A 22,972-nucleotide genomic window follows, 5' to 3' on the forward strand; every position below is an offset into this window, starting at 1 on the left:
TGTCGTTTGATTCAGACTTTGGTTTCTCTAATTCGTTTTCTGCAGACAAATAATGGCCTGGTTCTCACTATTGAACAAGGTATGCTTGTGTATTACGAAAATGGAAGTATTCATTTGAAGTGAACAAGTTGCGTGCTTTTTCTTCGCTTTTATCATGTTTCTTCGGTGATTACATCTGCAAGAGCGACAAGATGAGGCAGGTGAATCTGTGTGATTATCTGTTATTCTAATGTATGTCGCTGCAGGCAGTTGACGTCTTCATCACCCAACGTTATTGGGATGTCGTTGATTTTCTTGGGGAAATTCTTTACCAACGAATATCTTTGGTCTCCCAATTCATCTTTTCTGAATTCGTCGCTAATTTGTCCATGTAACTACTACGAGGTCGAATTCCACGTACGAAGGTTCTGCGCCGAAAAAAGCCAATTGGTAAGCAAAGCAAAGCAATTGGTAAGCTTTGGTTGGTGATCTCTCGCCAATCACCGGCATGGATGGAAATCCTGTTACATTTGTTTTTTCCGTTAGTCTTTTTGGTTGTCTAATTCCATAATCTGTCATGGAAAAATGATGTTTGACTTTTAGTAGAGTGTTGTTCATTGCCCACCCGAAGAGCCCTTTTTTCTAGAATGCAAATTTGCTGCTAGATGACGAAAGTCATGCGATGTGTTTGTCATGTAAAAAAAAATAAAAAAAAAATCTAGCAGTCAGAAAGTCTCATTGCACTAGCTTTCTCCAAGACGAAAGAATGCGGATGCATATAAATTTATGCTGTTCATTGTTGTTGAGCAAAGACTTGAACGTAACCGTGTGTTGGGTTTTGCCAGGCTGGAAATGAAAAGTCACAGCAGATACCGGATGCCAATATTGAATTTGAGATGTCGAGATATTAGTCAATGGATTTTTTTGGTTAACTAAGAGGGTCAAAGAACACTAAAAAGAATATTCAACTTGACCAGCTAATCAATCGTGCGCAAAAACAATCACGCTTACTGCTATTGAGAATGGAATCCACATTTACACGTAGTTTTCCTCACGGCAAAGAAAAAAAATGCTAAGCATAGCAATTAACGAAAAAGAAAAAAGGGCTGTCCTTATTTGCCAAGAAAAGTATATACATCTCTCTATATATATATAATGTGTCAGCAATGAGTTTGGTGTTAAAAAAAATTGTGTCATTATTTATTATTCCAAATATATTCCTTCGAGATTCAGCGTGATACTCTCATATCTTATCTATTAAACTTTCTACTCCTATATAATTATTGTCACTATAATCTTTCCATAACAATTGCCGTCAAACTTTTTAATCTTTCTACGTCAATACTTCTACTATTCAATAACTCACTTAACCAGAAAAAAAAAACAAACCACTAATAACCTCATTTAAAAAAAAAAAATCTGCCATTTATAAGCCTAATAAAATTTTCAATAATCACCAACAAATTAGTATATCCTTTTTTCCTTTGCGAGTTTTTTTTTTTTTTGTTAATGTGCAAGCATAGATTGCGTATGCCCTTCCCACTAATTACCATGGCAACGGCCGATGGGACTTGCTTGTTACTATTCTGTTAACAGCAAAAATGAAAAGCTAACAGTAACAGGAAGGGAACAAACAGGAAATCATAGTGGCGGTCCAAGTTCCAAGTTCCAACTGCATTGGGGAATCGATTGGTTGGCAACACAGCCTGCCGCTTGGCGCTCATGATGCCACATCGTGGTCCCCAGTTTTGGAGGTGACTCACTAACTATTGCCATTAAAGTTTAAAGTTTAAACCCCTCTGCCTTTTTTTTTTCCTTCTTTTTTCCTGGGGTGAAAACCGACATGCGGTTTATTTGTACCGGTTCGCCTTGACCCTCTTGGGTTAATGAGCTGCAATCACAATTGAATCAGCCCGCCCACCGACGTTCTCACATATATATAAGCCAAAAATAAAAAAGTCAAAAGAGAGAGAATAACAGTCCAAACCAAACAGAGCCGTAACCTGATGTCCGGCTCAGTTGCTTTGCTCTGGCATCATCACAAGAAAATGCTTCTTCTATTGTCTTCTCTTCGTACCACGACTGGCTGGCCAGCACCTGATTAAGCGACTCCATCTATCCACTAAGCCACCACAATTACCACAATGCAGTTTTACCCTTCTTCCTTCTTATTATATACTAGTATATACTATCCCAGTAAATGTTAGTAACTAACTGCCCCTAATTGGTATGAAATTCACTTCCACACATGAATGACGCATAAGCTTTGACATTTGTTGCTTATTGGATGGTGATGATTCATGAGACGAATCATTTCACTGGCTGATGAGAATTTTGATTGTGTTTAGTGACCAAAGTGTCATTCCACTATACTAATGAATCCAACTAAGTTTTAGTTTTTTGTTTTGATTACCCATACGTAAGTTTTCTTCATCTTTAATCTCTATAATAGCTGTCTCTGTCTTACTTAAAGATCCAGAACACTAACAATGGTGGTCATCTCTTAGCTTCTAACAGAGATCACCAGCAAAAATATGGAGTACCATTCCATTTATTTGGCTGAAAAACGTACATAGGGTTTGCAAGAAACTGAAAAAAAAAGACTGGTGTCTACGCATCATTATCTTGCAAAACATTTAAATACTTCCTCTTTTCTTGTTGGTGAGAAATTTCCATAGGAAGAAAATTAAAACGAGAGGCGAAAATTTATGTACGCAACGCTTCGTATTCAAAACTTGCATTCGCGGATCTTTTGCTTGCAAATGTACGTAACTCTGGGGGATTGGGATGTGAGAACTTTTCACCTTCTACATGTTCAATTGTCCCAATCTCTGAATTCAGGGGTGCGACTACCTACCCCACTAAGCCGTCCATACATAGCCGAAAAACATGGACATAACGCTACAAGTTTGCATTGCACAAAAAACAGAACAGTAGTTTATTTTGAAGATTTTGTTATTTACTACTGCTAGAATGAGAATCTTGAAGCTGAGAGTGACAATAGTCCATTTTTTAATAACCATTTGATACCTATTACCTAATACCTTCATAAGCGGATCTTGTTAAAAAATAGAAAAAACTACACGTCAAAGTTTGTACGTATCTTATGAATTACATCACGCGATAGAGTTCTTTAATCAATTAATTTACAGCCCCGTTTGACAAATGAGTTTTCTGGGTATTTGTCTAAAATTTTACTGTAATTTACTGTAGAAGTTGCAGGAAAAATTTTGAAAGTGTATAAATTTTTTGATATTTTGAAGTATATAATTTAAAATTTTTGAAAATTTTTTTGAGATTACTATAGCTAAAGTTGTTAAAAAAAACTTGTAACAAATAAATTTGGCAAAAAACTTGGTTACCAGACAAACCCATGGTAATTGTTGTTTTTATTAAGGTCAACAACGTCAGTCACACTGGGATAGGGCAGACATCGATTAAAATAAACTTAAGGCCTTGTTCAAAACTTCAAAAAAATTACATACACCACCACAAAAAAAAACCCTCTTTCGTCTTTCTTTTTTTTTTTTTTTTGGTTGTAACTCATAAGAACGTTTGACTCCATTGCTTGTTTATTACTTCTCCTTTCTAGAATATCTTTTCTAAAGGAAAAAAAAAAAAAAAAAGAGCAATACGAATATCTCGACCGCTTTTCTCTTGTTTATCGAAAGAGGCTTCAATTGAATGATAAAATGAGAGTAATTGTAGATAGGAGATTTTATATTTAAATTCCTTCACTCCTAAAAAAAAATCATGTTTACCAATTATTGCAGTGTGCTTAGAATTTTCAAGGCCTAACCTAACTACCAATATTCTCCATTACTAGTATTATTATTGCAATGTGCTTAGAGATTTCAAGGCCTAACTACCAATATTTATCAAATTTTTAATTAACACTGCGCACACATAAGGTGCATTTTCCCTCTAGTCTTTTTTTAAAAAAAAAAAAAAATTTCACAGTGAAGTCAAACAGAAAAAGCAGCGGCGAATGGTGTGGTGGCGGTGGTCCGCAAACGACCCGTTTGTCAAATTAGCATCGCGACAAGCCGTCGGCGGGTTGCATCTCTTTCCGATATATATAGCCTTGGCTTGAAAGGAAGAAGAGGAGAAATTTGGGATTATACAATGTGAACGATGAAGACGCCCCACATGAAAGTTTAATACTCCCTCCCTTTTTTTATAACTAACGTTTAAGAAATTTGCTCTAGTGTACTTTTATCTGTCGTTTTATTATTTCCATACAATATTAATTATTTTTTCACAATTTTGCCCTTTTATCTCTCTTTTCCAATACAGGGTTCTTAATTACTACTCCTAGTAATTATTGCTTCTCTCTTTGTAACAATCCTAGTAATTATTGCTTTTGGCCTAGTAAAACAGCATCATTTAGTACTCTAGTGAGAGAAAACATGGGTGAATTGGATAATTAATGAAGGTACAAAAGGAAAGTAGTATACTGATTTAAGTAATGAAAAACTTTTCTTAATTGGTGTGCAAAACCTTAAACGTCAGTTATAAAAAAAAGGGAGGGAGTACTGTAGTGTTTGGATATGAAATTATTTGGGACAAATAATAATACTAGGGTGTTTGGAACTAATACAAGTAATAATATTGGTGTACCTACGAAAATTGTCAAACGCAGACCTCAAGATCCCAGCCAAAATCACTACTGTCGCCTGATGAACCACAAGTGCCTCCAATCCAATTCCAATGCCAAGGTCCATATTGACTCCATGTCTTCTTCATCAAAGGTTGGTTGTACTTGTTTCTTCATCAATGATTGTGCGCGGGCAGAACCCAGCCCGGCCGGCACTGGCAGTACTCGCCCCTTTTGTACGTTCCGTATTCTGACACCTCCTGACCGGACACGGTCACCCAAAATATGTACTCTCACTAGTTTTTAAAGCTTCTACTCCACCTTAAAATAATACAGTACTCTACTAGGATTCAAAAGGACTGTGTCTTTCTTTCCTTTTTTACTGTTTTCAGGGGAGTTTACATTTGTTTTCTTTTGTGGGCAGCCAATATACATATATATTCTTTTTTTTTTCCAGCTGTTTCTGTCCCTCTTCAAGTATTGAGTCAAAGTGGCAGGCTTCTTTGTTTCTTCGGAACTATTCAAGCATTTCTAGATTGCTAAATTATTTTAAATAATATTTCGTTAGCATCATAAATATATTATTTAATTCATATTTTTATATTTTTAATTATTTGCTGAGTAAATCTTATATACACTGACAGTGTATACACTATCATTGTTTGATTTATGACATATGTGCAAAAATTAAATTTCAAATTCAAATTTTACATAATTGTCATTAGGAAACATTTGTGTTTGGATTGCATTTTCCGTCATTTTTCATGGAAAAATTACTGTAGCGATTTGATATATGTGAGGGAAAAAGGTGATAGAAAAATGTGATCACGGAAAACGACAATATTTTCCGACGGAAACAAGCAATCCAAACAATACATCACATCACAAAAAGTACTACAGTAATTATTCCGAATAACATTTCAAATAATACTCTATCCAAACACGATAATTTTAACCGGATATATCAAAGCTCTTTTGCTGTATTTTCTAATGTTTTGGATCCCGGTGCAGCAACTTCTGTTCTTTCTAAGTATAATAAAATTAAGCAAAATGATCTCGACTCTTAGTTCTAAAGAATACTCGAACAAATTAGTCTTGCCCACTGAATTTCAGCAACTAGTTTTTCTACCTTCTTCTCTTTTCAGCTATCAATCAGTGTTTGTTTGGATTGTAAGTTATTTGAGATATTTTTATTGTAACACTTTTTGTGATGTGATGTATGTGAGATGAAAAGGTAATTGGGAAGGTAAAAAGGTGTATTGGAAATTGTAATGAAGATGTAAGCAAATATATTTGGAGAAATAAAGATCAATCCAAACAAACCCACGCGTATGATAATTCAGTTATAGTTATACACCGGACGATACACCAAAAGGAATGATTTTTCTAACTTGTGCTATTTGCAGGGATATGCCCAATTGAAGTAATGAAAATTGCAATTTTCCATCAAAAAGAAGCAAAGAGAAAAAAAAAATTCCCTCGTACATCACCAGATGAAATATAAGGATGGATAATAACTGTTAAATGATAAAGGCGCACAATAAAATTGCAACACCGAAATTGATAAAGATACTCGCATTTTAGATTTAGATGACAACAAATTGTGAATATTTATCCCTTCCCACCAACCAAAGGCATCACGAAACATGATGAAAGGTATTTCCTATATTTTTCCCCCTTTTCTTTTTCAAAGCTCAGAAGCCAAGGGTAACAAAAGCACCAAAAATTGCGATGTTGTCTTTGTTGCAAGTCCTCCTAGTAGGAATATAAAGAGGGTATCTTATTCCTTATTCATGGAATCGAATTAAATCTCCGTCCCTGTAAACGTAAAGGATCACCTATCTCATTTTTTGTATCTTTTTTCTGTTCTAACATCTATTAAATCGCCATGTATCCTTTATAATCACCTCATTTTAATTATTATTTTTGTCTTTAAATTCCAACAATTGCTATACATTATCTCTTGAAGTGAGATAGAAGATGCTTTGCGACATGCAAATACGTACCTATAATATGCTTGATAAATCATAACAATCTACTATCCTTGTTCACACACAGTGTACAAAAAAGATATCATCTTTTTCAACATTTACAAATATAATTTTGAGATTAAATCTATATACTCATTATACGACCGAATACTATCAACTATAATTATTGTGCAGTTAACATTTTAATTTTTTTAAAAAATATATTTGCTCATTTCAATTTGATCACGTTTGCATTGCAAGTTAAGATGCCTCTCTTGGGCGCGCAAAGTCTAATTAAAGAACCAAAGAGGAAAAAACAAGAAATTAAAGAATAGAAATAGAAACTAAGATATGCAGAATATTGGTTTTCTTTATTCTTTTTGGAAGTAGTAGTAATCAGTAAATGGTAGTAATTATAAATACCACTAGTCCTACTACGTACTATTTTGTTATTTGGTGTACATAAATAAAGAAAGTTTCTAGTATAACTATTTATTGTTATTTAATGGCGTACATACAATATAATAATAATAATAATATTATATAAGCGAGTGAGTAAACGATGAAATAAGACAGACGCCGACGGCCAACCAAAACCAATTCAATTGCTTGGGAAGACTTTTCTTCAGTAGACTGTAATAGACCTCCGCCATACCAAAATTACCAGACTATACTCTATACATAGACTCTCCTCACCCCTGCTCAAAGGCCTAAAGGCCATAAACTTCTTCCTTTCTCTCTCCTTTTCCTTTTTTCTTCTTCATTTTTGTGTGCTCCTTCTTTCTTTCTCTCTCTCTTTCTCTATTCTGGTGAGACTCTACTTTTCTTATTATTATTCTTTTTTTTTTTGGGATGCTCTTTTTCCAGTCATAATCTTGGTTCTTTTGATTATGGGTTCTGATTTTTGCTTATTATGTATTAGTGGGCTCAGCTGAAAAGTATGAATATGTGACGTTTGTAACTCAATATGGTGTGTTTGGATCTTTGATAATGAGTTGCTTAGTCTGTACTTTGGTTTTTCATCCTTTTGTTTGATTCATATTTGTGGGTTGTTCTTTACTTTAATAAAATTTTCCTTTTTCTTTTGAACTGATTTCGCGTTTTCATTTTGCAATTCTGGTTCGCATTTTCTTCAATATTTTAGGACAATTGAGGAAATTCTGGAATCTTATGATCCATAAAACAATGTATAGTATGTAAAAACCAGAGAGATTGATACTAAACTTGATAACGAAAGAGATCAGTCTAAAGGGCTTGAATTGGTAATTATTGTTGAATAGTAGGTCAGCTTCTGCTACGTTATCATCTAAATTCTAGGATTTCTACCGTACAGCCATCTTGGATCAGATTTGGTTTGTGTTGTGGCCTGTGAATTTGCAACATCAGCTACAAAGTATTGACTTTTGACTCTCAGTGGTACCTAGAGATACTTCTTTCGGTTTGTATGCAAGTATTAGAATCGCATATGTTCTTGGATGACAAGAACTATTTTGTGGTTGTGTTAGGAAGTCTTAACCGGAGTATCAGATGAAATATCTAGATTGTTTGAACTTGATATTCCTAAGAAAGTTGCCGTTGATCATTTTTATGCGTATTGGTTTTTGTGCAGATATTTTTAGTTAAAAGAGAGAATGTCTGGAGGAGGGACACAGAAAAGCTTGCGTAAAACTCTTGGAGCACTTAAGGATACCACGACTGTTAGTTTGGCTAAAATAAATAGTGATTACAAGGTATCAATGTTTGTTTGATCTATTTTTTCTTTTTCATTCAATGTTTTTCCATTATTGGTGTTTAAGAACATCTACCTTTTGGACTCTATAGGAATTGGACATTGCCATTGTTAAGGCAACAAATCATGTTGAGCGACCAGCAAAAGAAAAACACATAAGAGGTGGGTGGGGTACATGCCGTGAACGTCAAATGGCTGTCGTTATACTATGATGGGCTTGTATCCCTTCATAGCCTGTTTTATTGCATATCTATTAATCAGGTAATGGGATCTACACTGGGGCCTAATACAATTTTTGGATTTATAATTTCAGCTATTTTTGCTGCTATTTCGGCTACCAGACCACGAGCTGATGTTGCATACTGCATCCATGCTCTGGCAAGACGATTAGCAAGGACACATAACTGGGCGGTATGTGTGATGAGTTGCATAGAAAGCAAACTTGTTAATGCGATACTGTAGACCACCTCTGTTGTGTGGAAATGCAGTGAAAAAATATATTTTCCCTTTCTTGCTTCATGGCCATCAGATTTCATCTGCAGTCTAAGGCACCTAATGTGTATTAGGTAATTAAACTGCACTAGTACATAGTATATTGCTTGAGGATGAATCTTCATATTTGAGACAATAACTATAGTTCCATAGTCAGTTTTTCTTTCTACCCCCATATCAGATTGGTGATCATATGAAACTCGTGCTTGAGCTCAATGAATTGTGAATTACCCCTAATATTTTACATGAACAGCTCGGTCTACTGTATATGTTTTGCGTGTCTCCAATGTGTCATTTTCCAGAAGTTTCAGATTCACACTGGGCCTAAAATAACTCCTGAATGTAAATGAAATGGATATCTGTCGAGCATTTGTATAAAATGCATATGAGAAAGTCACCATGCCTATAAGGAAGTTAAATGTGCAGCAGATAATGTAGCATATTAGTCTCTGACTGAATGATATCTCATTTATTTAACACCCTCTGTGGTACTTGTTTTTGCTGTTAAATTGACTCGTTGTTGTTCTCAAGGTTGCCTTGAAAACTTTGGTAGTCATCCATCGTGCTTTAAGAGAGGTGGACCCAACATTCCAGGAAGAACTTATAAATTATGGTAGAAGCAGAAGCCACATGTTCAACATGTCTCATTTCAAGGATGATTCGAGTCCAAATGGTATGTTTTTATCTGCTTTACTTATCTAATCCATTGGTAGTTTCGCGAGGAAAGTCATTCTAGAATGAAATGTTTACAACCTTGTTTACTCAGCATGGGACTATTCTGCTTGGGTGCGCACCTATGCATTATTCTTGGAGGAAAGGCTGGAGTGTTTCCGGGTGTTAAAGTATGATATTGAGACAGATCGTCCGGTGAGAAACTCATTTCATGTGAATAATCATCCTGTGTTTATTCTTTTAATGTGCTTTTTTCTTCTTTATTGCATAAATTGTGAAATTTTCATGGTTGACTAATTTTAAGAAATAGAATAGTTTGGGGATAAGGACAGCATTTTTATTCAGATCCTAGTGTGCTTGTGCCCATTTCTTTTAACAAACTATGGCACAAAAGTTTATTTGTTTGGTTGCATCTGACTGTTTGCTGCTGTTCTGTGTATATTACAACTCTAGACTATGTTATGTTGCCTTCATCTGCTTATGGTGGTATAACCATGAGCTTCCTTTTGGGTAGCAACACTTCATAATTACTCAGAGAGAATTTAACAGCAACACTGGAATGTAGCATATTAAGGTTGTAGAATCCATTTATATATCAAACTTTTATCATTGTCTAAGTTTTATATGTTCTGGTACTGATTAGTGCGGGTAATAGTAGTTTGAGGATGTCTACTATATGTTTCCTCAAAAGTTTTTTTTTAATGTGTGTGTGTGGGTGTATAAAATAAGTTAGCAACTTCTTTTCTCTGAAAACCTATTAATGTGATTACTTATTTTGTTTCTGATTTAAGTGAGTTTTCCAGTTACTTTTAGCTTATGTGCTTCCTCACCTTACCTCAGGAACTGCTACTTGATGATATCTTGACTTCTTTGCTGTTTTCTTTCTTTTTTTTTTGAAAAAAATTGCTGCAAAGCAGGCTAAAGGTCTATGTTAATCTGCGAGATTTTGTGGTTACATTATCATATCTTGATGAACTAAATTTTGATGCTTGGCCAGAGAACTAAAGATCTGGATACTCCAGAGTTGCTTGAACAATTGCCCTCTTTGCAGCAGCTTCTGTTTCGTGTTCTTGGTTGCCAGGTAATTTTCAATCATTGTTCAGTTTTTCATGAAGTATTCGATTTGTGGGTTTTGCATGTTAGTATTTGCAAATCAAGGACCATCACCTCAGTTATTGTCCGGTATACCTTTCCCATGCTTGTTATTACCCTGTTGAGAAGCATAGTCTGATGTTTGTGCAGCCACAAGGAGCAGCAGTTCACAATTTTGTGATTCAGTTGGCACTTTCAATGGTAAGTATTGTCTCATTTGAAAAACAGAAATTAGCTGCATATGATTTTCTCTTGTTCTGGTGATTTACTCTTCCAGTTCATGCTTGTAGGTTGCTTCTGAAAGCATCAAAATTTATAATGCTATTAGTGATGGCACAGTTAATTTGGTTGACAAGGTAGGCTTTTGATTTAGGATTTTTATCCTGTAGATAGCTTGATGCTGATAGTACTATAGAACACTACAACTGATGACAAACTATACTATCTTGATCTTAACAGTTTTTTGAGATGCAACGTCATGATGCTCTTAAGGCTCTGGATATCTACCGCAGGGCTGGCCAGCAGGTTCTACATTGTTCATTATTTTCTGGATCTTTTTGAATTGATCCCAAAGTCTGTGGAGATGTTTACACCCCATATTGAGGCGTTTTGTTAATTATCTTTGTTTTTTTCAGGCCGAGAGTCTATCAGAATTTTATGAAGTATGTAAAAGCCTTGACGTTGGACGTGGTGAACGTTTTATCAAGATCGAACAGGTTTGATTTGTTTGAATGCCTTACTTAAAATGTATGTTTCAGTTGAATTTTCTTCTAATTTTTACATTATTCTTTTGCTATATTGTTGATCTATACTGAAGCCCCCTGCATCATTTCTACAAGCCATGGAGGAGTATGTGAGAGAAGCACCTCGATCTTCAACAGTTCGTAGGGATTCGGTATGGAAGTCTTGGCCAACTTGCTACCCTTTGACTATGTGTCTGTAGAAAGCTTTGGTATTCAATTGTTAAAAGAGTGTAATAAATCTGTATGGCAGTCATGTTTGCACATGAACATATATGCATAAAGCTATCATACCGTCCTCTGTCTGGTTTAATTATCTTTCAAACAACAGAGATGTGTCAACAATTGCCTCAATTTGATTGCCTCAATTTGATATTCTCAATTTGCTGCTTCCCCATACCTATGAATGCCTTTATTATCACCAAACATGCACGTTCTCACTTTGTAGAAATCCACTTTGACTGAAAGTTTCGAAAGTAAAAAAAGTTCCATTCATATAGAAGCTTCTACGAGATTATAACTGCACTTGTACATTTTTTGAAGCAGACAGTTGACAAAGTAACTTTAGCCATTGAGTACAAAAAGACTCCAGAAGTGAAAGAGGAAGTCTCACCTTCCCCACCCCCTCCGCCTGAACCTGAACCTGAACCACAACCCATCAAAGTGGAAGCTCCTGTTGTGGAACCACCAGACTTGTTGGTAAGTCATAGTGTTATTTGATTAAAAAGAAATCTCCTGACCAGCTTTTCAGGCCTTTCAAGGTGGCTGCATTGATTTTGTTGTCAGGGTCTGAATGATCCAGTTCCAGCAGCCTCAGAGTTAGATGAGAAGAATGCCATGGCTTTAGCCATTGTACCAGTTGGTAAGTTTAAACTAGAAATTAGTCTGCCTGAAAATTTGATTGTCATTAGGGAATACATGTTTAAATTATCTCTGCTTAATTGCCATTGTAGGTGTAGCTGAACAGCCAGCTTCTACTGGTTTGACCAATGGAACTACAGGCTGGGAGTTGGCACTAGTTACTGCTCCTAGTTCAAATGAAAGTGCCACGACTGCCAGCAAATTGGTATGTATTGTTGGTCACAAATTCTTCATATATATATATATATATATATATATATGTTTTAAATAGATCTTGGTGTTTATAGGGACCCAATAAACCCTTAAAATATATTGACTTGTTTAAGACAGAGTACAGTCTTTTAAGTTTCTCTGTTCGTCTGTTATAGATACGTATATTTTCCCATGCTGATACCATTCTGTTAAGGGCAGTTGGATTTCAAAATGAATCTTTTGTACTGACTCGCGCTACTTTTATTTGTAAAGGCTGGTGGGCTGGACAAACTTACATTAGACAGCTTATATGATGATGCAATTAGAAGAAGCAACCAGCAGACAGTAAGCTATAATCCATGGGAAACAACAGCACCAATGGGCGGTCCAATGATGCTACCAAGAGCACATGATCCGTTCTATGCGTCCAATACAGTGGCTGCACCGCCTTCTGTACAAATGGTAGCCATGGCCAACCAGCAACAGAATTTTATGTTGCAGCAGCAACAGCAGGTGATGATGATGGGCCCACAACAACCCGGTAATCCTTTTGGCAACCAATATGGAGCTGGTGTTCACCCCTACGGCTCAGGCATGCCTGTTCGAGCATACAATCCATACTCAGGCCTCATTTGAGCAGGGTGACTGTAAGAAAATCTTGTTTCGCTCAACACAGCTAGGAGAGGAAAGATCTGATTTAGGTTTGATTCTTGATATTTGGAAGATGCTGGAGGATAGATGTGTACCATAATTTGTGTAGCGCAGGAGATAGGATAAAAATTTGTTTGATAATTAGTTAGAGTATAAATCATTGATTGTTTGCTTCACGGACGATGATAATAATATGCTTTTGGGATTGGATAAAATTTTGTAAGCTGCTTATGTTATAGAGCAGAACCACATTTTTATCTCATGCCCCACCCCACCCACACTCCCTTCTCCGAGTTTTATTTGTTGTAAAATATGTTTTTGTTCTTGCATTCCCAATTAATGTACTCGTATTGAACGAAATTGAATTCATCATTCTTGCTCATAGACTGGTTTCAAATTATAGCATGTTGTTATATTCCTAATGAGTAAACAGACTTCGACAGCAATCTTCAAGTATTTCCTGTTGTTCGATCACTTCGATATCGATTTGCAGATTTTACCAATGTGTCGTGGCGCCTGGTTGCTATCCTCCCTTACTCTACCAGAAAAACGGTCGTATTTCGTTGTTTTCAACTAGGAGTTAAATGACCAGCCAATAAGAATAAATGATTGGATGAATTGTTCTCCAGAAGAAAAGCTACAAATCGAGCTAGCAAAATAATCAGTGAAATTAATTGTCACTTGCCGTTTTCTTCCTCCTTAAAAAAAAAAAAAATTATTCTGCTGGCCAAAAAACAGAAAAAAAAAACGAAAATGGTCGGAGAAATTGATATTATTTATTATTGTTTGATTCACTTTTGTTTTGTGGTTGCAGAAACATAGGAGTATATGAAAACCCATCAGTCTCTGGTCTTTGCCTTTCCGCTTTAGGCTGTACTCTTCAGAAGAAGCCAAGCTGTTGTAGTTGTAGTAGGAAGGAAGAAAGACCGACTGTACTCAAAATCACTTGCTAAATTCTGCTGCCCATTCTCCACAAACCTCAATCCTCACTCCACCCATTTTCCTTCTTCTTGTTTTACCCCCATTTTCCTTTTAAGCGAATCATTAACGAGAAATTAATTTGTACCTACAAGAACAAGAAAACAGAAAAATGTCTACCTGGCTCTCATCATTTTCTCTACCCAACCCTTTCAAATCAGATTCTGACTCCGACGACGGCGATCGCGACGATCAAGACAATAAACCCTCGACAACCCGCCACTCTCCTGCACTCGCCTCACCCAATTCTGCCTCTTCTCCTCCCTCCGGCGTCAAACAGGACCTTTCTGCCCTCTCTCAGACCTTCTCCTACCATCTCCGGGGAGTCGCCGCCTTTTTGGCCCCTCCCCCGGCCTCCCAACGTCAGAATGCCGGTGACTTCAACAGTAATTACACTTCCACGACTGCAGGTGATGGTTATGCGACGGCGTCGCCTCCCTCGGAATCTGAAACTATCACTGGAATAAGAAAGGACTTGGAGGAAATCGGTGGCAGCTTTAAATCCCTCTTCTCTTCTTCTTCCAACAAAGCCGTTTCTGGGATTTCGAAGCTTGCTACTAATCTTCTACAGTTCCAAGGTGACGTCATCGATGAAGGAGAAGGAGAAGGTGAAGAAGAGGACCTAGAAGAACAGGACGTTGCCGGAATTAGGGAGGAACTTGTGGACTTTGCTCGGGAAATTTCTCTACGGCCTGAGCTTTGGACAGAATTTCCTCTTTCTCTACCAAATGGTAAAATTTTCCCCCCTTTTATTCGCATGTTAATTGTCTTAGGATAAAGTCTTAAAGTCAAGTTATTCTTTGTATTTTTGATTTGTGGTTTAGGATGTGGCTATGAACCATTTGAGTGGCACTTTTGAAATCGAAAGTTGGGAGCTTTTTAACATTTTATTGACCAATTCAATATTACTTTGATGACTAATTTTTTGAGTTGGTTACTTTGATGATTTTGTAGTAATAGCTTGTAGTTGATGGACTGACTTTTTTCCAGTTAGATCATAGATTGAAGTATGCTGCTCCGAGCTTTCAGTAAATATCAGTACAAAGCAAATCTTGATCTTTTCTCTCTCTTTTGTCTTTTGGTTACCTTACATTCAAGCAACTAGTTTTTCTTGACAGTACATTGTTTTGGAATTTGGAATTCGAGTGAGCAATTGTTATTGTGTTCATTGGCACAATGTATAGGATAATCTTGATGGAGTTGGATTTATTTGCATTAATTACTGGACATTGCATCATTTCCTCATTAAGTGCTTAATGCTCTTATCCTTTTTTGTGTTTTATACGAGGGCAAATGATACCATTTCTTGTATGACTCAAAAAATTAACCGACAGCTGAGAGCATTATTGGGCATTCCCATAATTTCCTCATGAAATGCTTGAGGCTCTTGTGAGGGCAAATGATACCTTTTCTTACAGAACTGAAAAATTTAGGCGACAACTGAAATCATTTTTGCAATTCCAGAATTTGTGGTTGTTTGCTAATAGTTTTAAAATGGAAAGGAATTGAGAGGTTCAAAAAATAGGAGTGCTTGTCATGAGCAGCATGTGTATCTCTACTTTTTTTTATTACCCTTTTGTAAAACAGTCATGGTATTGGTTTCATTTTGCAATCCCAAATGTGGAACTCGATTAATTGTGGTCTCATACCTGCATATGCTGTGAAAAGAAATCTGAATTAGGAAAACAACTCATAACAGTAGATCTTTGGCTAATTGAAATGCACAAAGGTTCTTACCACATAATCCAATGGATTAACTACTGATGCATTTTTTCCGAATTAGCCTTCTAAATTGTATTCTTTGATTACAATTTCTCTTGGACCAAATCATCGATATATACGGTTGTTCTTGTGACCTTAGGAATTTTGGCTCCTTCTTTGTGCTTGTGTGTTTACCTTTCAGCTAAAAAGAAGCATAACTTCTTCCCCCCCCCTCCCCCTCCCTCTTTTTTTCTCCTAGGGCCCTTCTTTTATCTATTTCTTTCTTTTTCTTCTCGGAACCATAATAGGCAGCACAGGAAGGCCATGGTTTACAAGCACAGTTTGTTGCAGCTAATTCAGTCATAAGGGCTCATTTCCTGATTTGTTACTCAAATGTTTTATCTCTGGCAGATTTTGACATGTCTGATAATCAAAGATCACATGCTGCAACTATTGAGGATTTGGTGCCTAGTATTGGGACTTTGAGGAGGACTTGCAGTCATTTGCGTGATGGGCAATTCTGGATGATATATTTTATATTGTTGCTTCCCAGATTGAATGAGACTGACATGGATCTTCTATCAACTTCTGAGGCAAGATCCATCTCCATGTTCAGATCATTTTTACTTTTCTCAACTTGCATGTTCAGATCATTCAATGGATTCCTTCTCTGAGTAATATTGCAATGCTTCTACTTGTTTTTTCAATTAAGTTTGATTGATATGTAGATCATTGAAGTGAGAGAGACACTTCTGCTGAAACTGCGGAACAAGAGTAATGCACAAGTGGCTTCTGGTATCTCTGAAACTGTCAATACCCCTGCTTTAAGTCAAGAGATGAGTGCAATACAAGAAGATAAAAGTTTATCTGAGCAGAAAGATGCATCAGCTGAGACTGCAAACACTACAAAAGAGAGAGAAGTTGAAACTGGGAAAAATGGAATGAGATTAAAAGATGAAGATGCTGGTGTACCCGAATCCTTAGATGGTCAGAAACGTCCTCAAAATGAGGATGATGTTTCCTTCAGTGATCTAGAGGATGAAGATAATGATCCATCAGATAAAGTTTCTGGGTTTAGGCGGACACAAAATGGAAGAGGTTCATCAGCCAGTGAATCAAGTGAATGGGTTAGATTAACTGAAAATTCTGGAGCTCAGGGTGGTCAGAATAACCCGGGATTGTCAACCAGGCGAGGCAAAGATTCAGAAGGTGAGGAGTCAAACGACTGGCTCACTGTGGATGATATCGATTTAGACAACTTAGCAGCTGCTTGAATCCCCAATTTCTGTAAATCTGTCTTTTCCTTGTTGTGTTTATTCTTTGGCTTCAATTATGCTGCTGCTGTTTCAGATCAAGAAAAGCTTCGTCTAAATAATTCAGAGTACTTGGGTAGTTTTACATCACCTATAATAACTGTACATTGTTCTCGATAGGTTTATTTCCTTTATTCATGTTTGCTCTTGTATATAGCTTGTATTTTATAATGGAAATTTCTAAATTTTGTGGATGGTACTTTTTTTTTTATTTTTTTTATGCATCTTATCAGCGGACAGCCAAATCTTCGGACATAAATCAGGGCTAAGTTGGAAAGCAACTGTACGTTTCAAAAATTTCACAAGTTAATTGAAAATCGTATTGATAGAAGCAATTTGTGGTAGTACCCGTTCAACAACTTCAATAGAAGGAATTTTGCTGCATTCTGCTGTCAAATTTCTATTTGTTCCACGGCCAGTAAAGCTGTTTCTTATGGCTAAAAATGATAGTCAACATACAGCCAAAGGACAATATTTTTTGCACTCATAACAGTCCAACTGCTTGACCGACATGTGAGATGGGAGAGGAAGGACATTCAGGGAGGTGCCATGAAGATTATGTGCGCATTCTGGATATCATGATTTTTCAAAGGAGGAGGAACTCAAATAATCATAAAAAAAGGACATTCCAGTTACTGTAAATATGTCCAGAGACGGCTAATTTCTTATAATATAATTGAAAAAAAAAATGTCTGTCAAATGTACGTCTGACAGATCCGTGGTATCAAACTATACCTGCCGTGCTTAGTTAACGCGGCAGCAAATTTTATTTTTTTTTAAAAAAAGTTGCAGGCTACCGTGCTAACTGTGCACAGTAGCCTGCAGCCGAATTTTTAAAAAAAAGACAGCCTGCTACCGTGCACAATCAGCACGGTAGCAGGTGCCCTTTTGAAAGCTATATTTTGGGCGTAAGGATATCCTTCCTCCAACAGATGCGGATGAATTAGCTGCCCTTATTCTTTTAACATTTGAAGAGTTAACCCCTGAAGTTACTTTAGTCGGCATAAAAATACCGTACTAAATGGGTCTCCTTAGCCTTTTGTTAGTTTCGGTGGCCTGGAGTCTTCTACGGGGCATCTCTTCTTTATAGATAAGGAAGTCGATTCAGAACACGCAAGAAAAGGGTTGATAGAATCATGCAAACAGTGCTCATTAACTCACTAGCATCCCAATCAAATCATTCCAAAGTACTTTCCCCATGCGCCCCATTTCGGATCAAGCTCTCGAAAAAGACTGGCGTAGAAGACTGACTTGCAAAAAGAGTACATGATAGCAGGCTGCCTTTTAAAAAAAAAAAAAAATCGACTACAGGCTACCGTGCACAGCCAGCACGATAGCCTGCAACTTTTTTTTTAAAAAAAAAATTTTGCGGCAACTATAGTTCGGTACCAAGAGTCTGTCAGAGGTACATTTGAAGGACTTTTTTTTTCAGGTATATTCTAAGAAATTAGTCGTCCAGAGACCAAGAGTATTAATCATTGGGAAATATTTAAAATCCAGATGTCAAGAAGCAACCAGAAAAAAATTCAGACCTGAAAGTTTCAGATTCCAAAAGTTAATATACGATGGTCAAATTGTCAGTAGGAAGGCATCACTATTTCGACTGTGACGTGCTATAAACATTGATAACTTTGCTAGCATTCATTTACAGCAGTTTACAGATCTTGCATTCATGTATCATGTCCTCCAATTTCTTCCATAAGCTGGTCGAACTAGATGGTTGGCGGCAAATGAACCAGAAGGTGGCCTCAAAGTTGAAATATTTGCTGCGCTTGGAGTTGGAGTAGCATATTTGTGAGAACCATTTTGATCATTCAATCTACCAGAAACATGAGACGAGGGTTCTTGGTTAGCAATATATCCAGACAGAGGCATTCCTTGGTTCACATATGAAGAAAGGTCATGATTACTCAAATTATCACTTCTACTCATAGTTCAAAGTCGTGGTCGTGGCCGCGGTCACGGTCGTGTCCCAGACTGTTCCACATCAGTTTCGACATATCGGTTACGGTCTTGGCGAGATGCAAATTTTAAAACATTTAATATTCTAAAAATTGTGAATAATATTAAAAAATATGGTAAACAAAAATAATAAAAAAATAGCAAAAAAAATCTATAAAATGTAAATTTGAGAGTTGACTCGAGATTATTTTAGCCAATTCGGCCGAAACTATCCTTTTCGGAGACTTCTTGACCGAGTTCTCGGTGATTTAGACGATTCCTCGACAAGTTAAGTATCTCGGAGTCATTTCATCCCTTTATCGTATCGGAGGGGTCCGTTCTGGTGATAATTCGACTGAGTCGTCTCGATCTTGGCCAAGATTTTGAACTATGCTTCTACTCTTGGAAGCATATTCTGAATACGTAACGGGAATACTAGGCATAATAGTATCATCAACCATCTTTCAATTGGAAGCCTGCTAGCTGTTGACACATTAATAGGCATGGAAACTGAAGAAAAAGCATTTCCACGGATGGTTCCAAAGTCGAACTCAGGAAGATCATCAAGCTCATCAATTGGCAACATATGTTTCAACTTTCACGGCACTGGGTGGGAGAGGAAGGGACAATTTTGGAAATTCCGTTGCATGCATTAGCTTGCACAGATTTAGGAACACCATCAGAAGTAGCTTCCCTTTCCATAGGGTGCCCCTTGGATGTCTGAGAAGGCATATTAAGATGTTTACTGCTTAGGTCTTTAGTGTGCAACTTGAATAGACGAACTTTCAGGAACAGTAGGAGTTGTTGACAATTCAGCTCTAGAAGATTTGCCGATGACAACTATCTTATCAGCAACTGTAATGCTTTCCATGCTTTGCTTGGTGGTGGAAGAATTAGATGGGGATAATATAGGCTCTTTAGTGTATGACCTGCTACGCTGTTTCATGTTTGCAACAGAAGTAGTCGTTGTTTGATTCTTTCGCCACACTACACAACCAATAAAAGAGTTTGATTTGCCTTGAAAAGCTGTAACTCCCCTCAAGAACCCATATATTGCAAGAATAGTGAAAATTTTATCATTCTGAGGACATATGTAAAGAGCAACCCCATCAGACAAATGTGCCAAGCCAACTCTCTCCCCTTCGTGTAATATTCTTCAACCTAATGACAGATAAAACAACTGCTGCTTCAATTCTGTGTAAGTTATGCAGTATAATTTTCAATGGAATACTTTATATTAAACCTACTTCAAAGCAGCAGAAAACTGCCAAGAATCAGCATTAACTCTTTCACGCACTTAAGCTCTTTATCAGATGATCCCTCCTTAGCACAAACAGGAATTACCTAAAACAAATATAATATCATTTAGCATACAAACTGACAATACTTGCTTACTCCGGAAGTTCACATTTTTCACAAAGATAAGTCAAACTAAGCATCAAATAAGTGAACACTTTGGGAATACAGAAAGCTGGGGCTCAGATTCCAATTGGCAGGGTGGCAATGTGGTTATTATGAACTAAACCATAACGATCTGCCAGGGAGACCCTACTCTTACGGTCTTACCATGACGTTGGTCACCCACGGGGAACACATTATTGACCATGCATCAGAAGAAAAACACTAGGTATCCTAATGCAAGTTCATGTTTACTCAACTGAAAATGTTGAAAGCACTCTTACAATACCCAATCAACAAGACAGATAACATCTTCTTATGTCATTTGACAGGCTTTGAAAGTTCCCAAACAAGAACCCGCTGATCATTTGTTTCATTAGTCTTCAGCTTTAGCATATCAACTTCTTTTGAGATGGTGGAGAGCATTGACTTCAAAAACCTTCACAAGTAACGGCCTAACAGGCCCTAATTCCACTAGATCTTTACCTTGGCTAAGAAACAGTTATAATGCATTCTTAGATTCCTCAGATGAGGGAAGTTTCAAATATGAAGATGGTCCTTATCTGGCCTCATCTTACACAAAGTATTAGGTATAACTGTCATTTCAACGGTTTTCCACTTATTAAGTGTACAAGTTCCCATTTCTTTTTTTTTGGTACGAAAGGTTGCAAGTTTCCATTTCTTACTCATATACCAGTATTCCATTTTGATAACAACTTAGAGATATGGAAGTGTAGTACTCTTTGCACTTCCCAACTTCTGTTGCAATTGAGATTACTTCTCTCTACAGATGTATATGTAGTTTTAAAAAAGGTAAATAGTAGTTAAGTTGCCCGCTTTACTGAGGACTGAAGATTACCATTTTCAGCAGTCAAAGACTATTTTCCTCGAGTTTCTTGAATTAAATAGGTGGGTTCTTCTAGGTCCTAATAATCCCTAAGCTACAATATATTTTATCCAAGGGCTAATCAAAGTCCTGGTATGTCCTAAAGCTCAAGTAGGGCTTGTTAAGTATGTAATTAAGCACGTAAATTCCTCAAAGTTTTTGACAATTTGAGATACTAAAGTCAAATTGCCATTATTACATCATTATCCTTGGATTTTTCTCCATCACGTGTTGTATTTACCTTTGCATTTCACAATTCCATTTTCATGGTTATGACAATAGTGATGGTCAGAATTTTTCTCCACCATGTGTTGTATTTACCTTTTCAATTTTCACAATTCAATTTTCATGGCTATGATAATACTATTTGTAATTAAATTAGTAATTACAAACATAATGCTTTATATGCATGGATTGTACTACTTTCTTTGTGCTTTGCACTGCAGCACCAAATATCCCAGCGCATTTACCTCCCCAGCCCAAATTAAAAAGCCAAAACACGAACCGGGGAAATGGAAAATCCAAAGGGCACAGAAGTTTGTCTATCCAGATTCCCCGAAGCCTCTTACCCTGCAAGTGAAAAAGCTCACCTGCACATTTCAGAAAAACGCCTCTCCAGGAGCTAGATTGCTTTTGCAATTTCAGGGTATTTTTGCACCTTATAGAAGCAATTGGTCCCGGCTTCCAATCCTTTAAACTTAGTTGTGAAACACGTCACAAACTTGTACGTAATTGGCATTTGAATTCATCCACCAAGAAAATATTGAGGTGTCCATTCGAATTCATTGGATTTTGTCCGCGCTTTAAAAATTTGCTTCTAGTGAAGTAAGGCTGCAGTAAAATTTTGAAGGGTACAGTTACCTAATAATGGTAAATCAATCATTTAATGTTATGATTTCTGGTAAGAGAGTATTAACTTCTATGAAAACTTAGACGTGGGTGTTCCCGTTTGGTTGGCTTCTTGCATTGCTCTGGGGGTTGTGTCAATATTTCCTCATTATTCTTCTATTTTCTTTATGCATTTCCTTGGCAATTCAAACCATTAATTAGTACGTGCACATTTGCTTCATCGTTTCATGTGGATTTTGTGGTCTTGGTACAAGGAAAATCTGAATTTTAGTTGCTTCAAGAGTGTTCGAATTCTGCAAAATGCATAATGCGATTGTGGCAACGTAGGGACTGGCAAGAAAGCATGAGGATGCACATTATAGATTTGTTATAAGTACGTACTTCGTTGAAAACAGAGAACCAAGTTTCACAGGCAATTTAGCCAAATTTTGTAGTTGGTGTAACGTGGTCCAAGTTAGCAAATGTGACTTATTATTGTTTCTGGTGCAATGTGAGAGCATAATGTTAGGTTCATAAGTAAAGGACTATGTTTCGTATTGGTCCGAGAGGTAGAGAAAGAATGGTTAATATGTAAGTAAGGGTTCGAAACCTAATAACTTAAGTTTTTTAGTCAGAATTGGTTTCTAATTTACACATTAGGCTCTTTGGTGGGTTTTCTCGAGATGTTTCTCTTCTATCAAATTGGTATCAGAATTTCAGGTTGTAAGACTGAGTTACTCATGGGCAAGTGGATCCTTCTCGGAGTTAGACCGATGAAAATTCTCTTCTTAGTGATGGATCAAAGTGCCAAGGAGTTTGATTGGTGTTGGACCAAGTGCGCCATGGGTTTGGCAGGGGATCCGGTAGGATTATATCCCACATTGATTCGAAAGATAGAAAAAGAACGGTTAATATGTAAGTAAGGTTCCGAAACCTAATAATTTAAATTTTT

At 36.7% G+C, this 22,972-nt stretch overlaps 2 protein-coding genes across 2 annotated transcripts; both read left to right on the forward strand.

The window, feature by feature from the left end:
• The first annotated feature begins 7,215 nt into the window (after nt 1-7,215).
• Nucleotides 7,216-13,190, forward strand: LOC113696207 (putative clathrin assembly protein At5g35200). The gene is made up of 16 exons (XM_027215596.2): nt 7,216-7,355; nt 8,156-8,276; nt 8,368-8,437; nt 8,589-8,686; nt 9,299-9,440; nt 9,534-9,634; nt 10,437-10,520; nt 10,682-10,732; nt 10,822-10,887; nt 10,991-11,056; nt 11,167-11,247; nt 11,349-11,426; nt 11,818-11,970; nt 12,058-12,133; nt 12,225-12,337; nt 12,598-13,190. The coding sequence occupies exons 2-16, from the start codon at nt 8,178-8,180 to the stop codon at nt 12,958-12,960; spliced, it is 1,641 nt and encodes a 546-aa protein (XP_027071397.1). The 5' UTR covers nt 7,216-7,355; nt 8,156-8,177; the 3' UTR covers nt 12,961-13,190.
• A 726-nt stretch (nt 13,191-13,916) lies between these two features.
• On the forward strand, nt 13,917-17,166 carry LOC113694631 (uncharacterized). The gene is made up of 3 exons (XM_027213478.2): nt 13,917-14,684; nt 16,066-16,247; nt 16,383-17,166. Exons 1-3 carry the CDS (start codon nt 14,066-14,068, stop codon nt 16,926-16,928), a joined length of 1,347 nt encoding a protein of 448 aa, XP_027069279.1. The 5' UTR covers nt 13,917-14,065; the 3' UTR covers nt 16,929-17,166.
• The last annotated feature ends 5,806 nt before the right edge of the window (nt 17,167-22,972 follow it).

Source organism: Coffea arabica, chromosome 6e, assembly GCF_036785885.1.
Source record: "Coffea arabica cultivar ET-39 chromosome 6e, Coffea Arabica ET-39 HiFi, whole genome shotgun sequence".
Taxonomy (NCBI): Eukaryota; Viridiplantae; Streptophyta; class Magnoliopsida; order Gentianales; family Rubiaceae; genus Coffea; species Coffea arabica.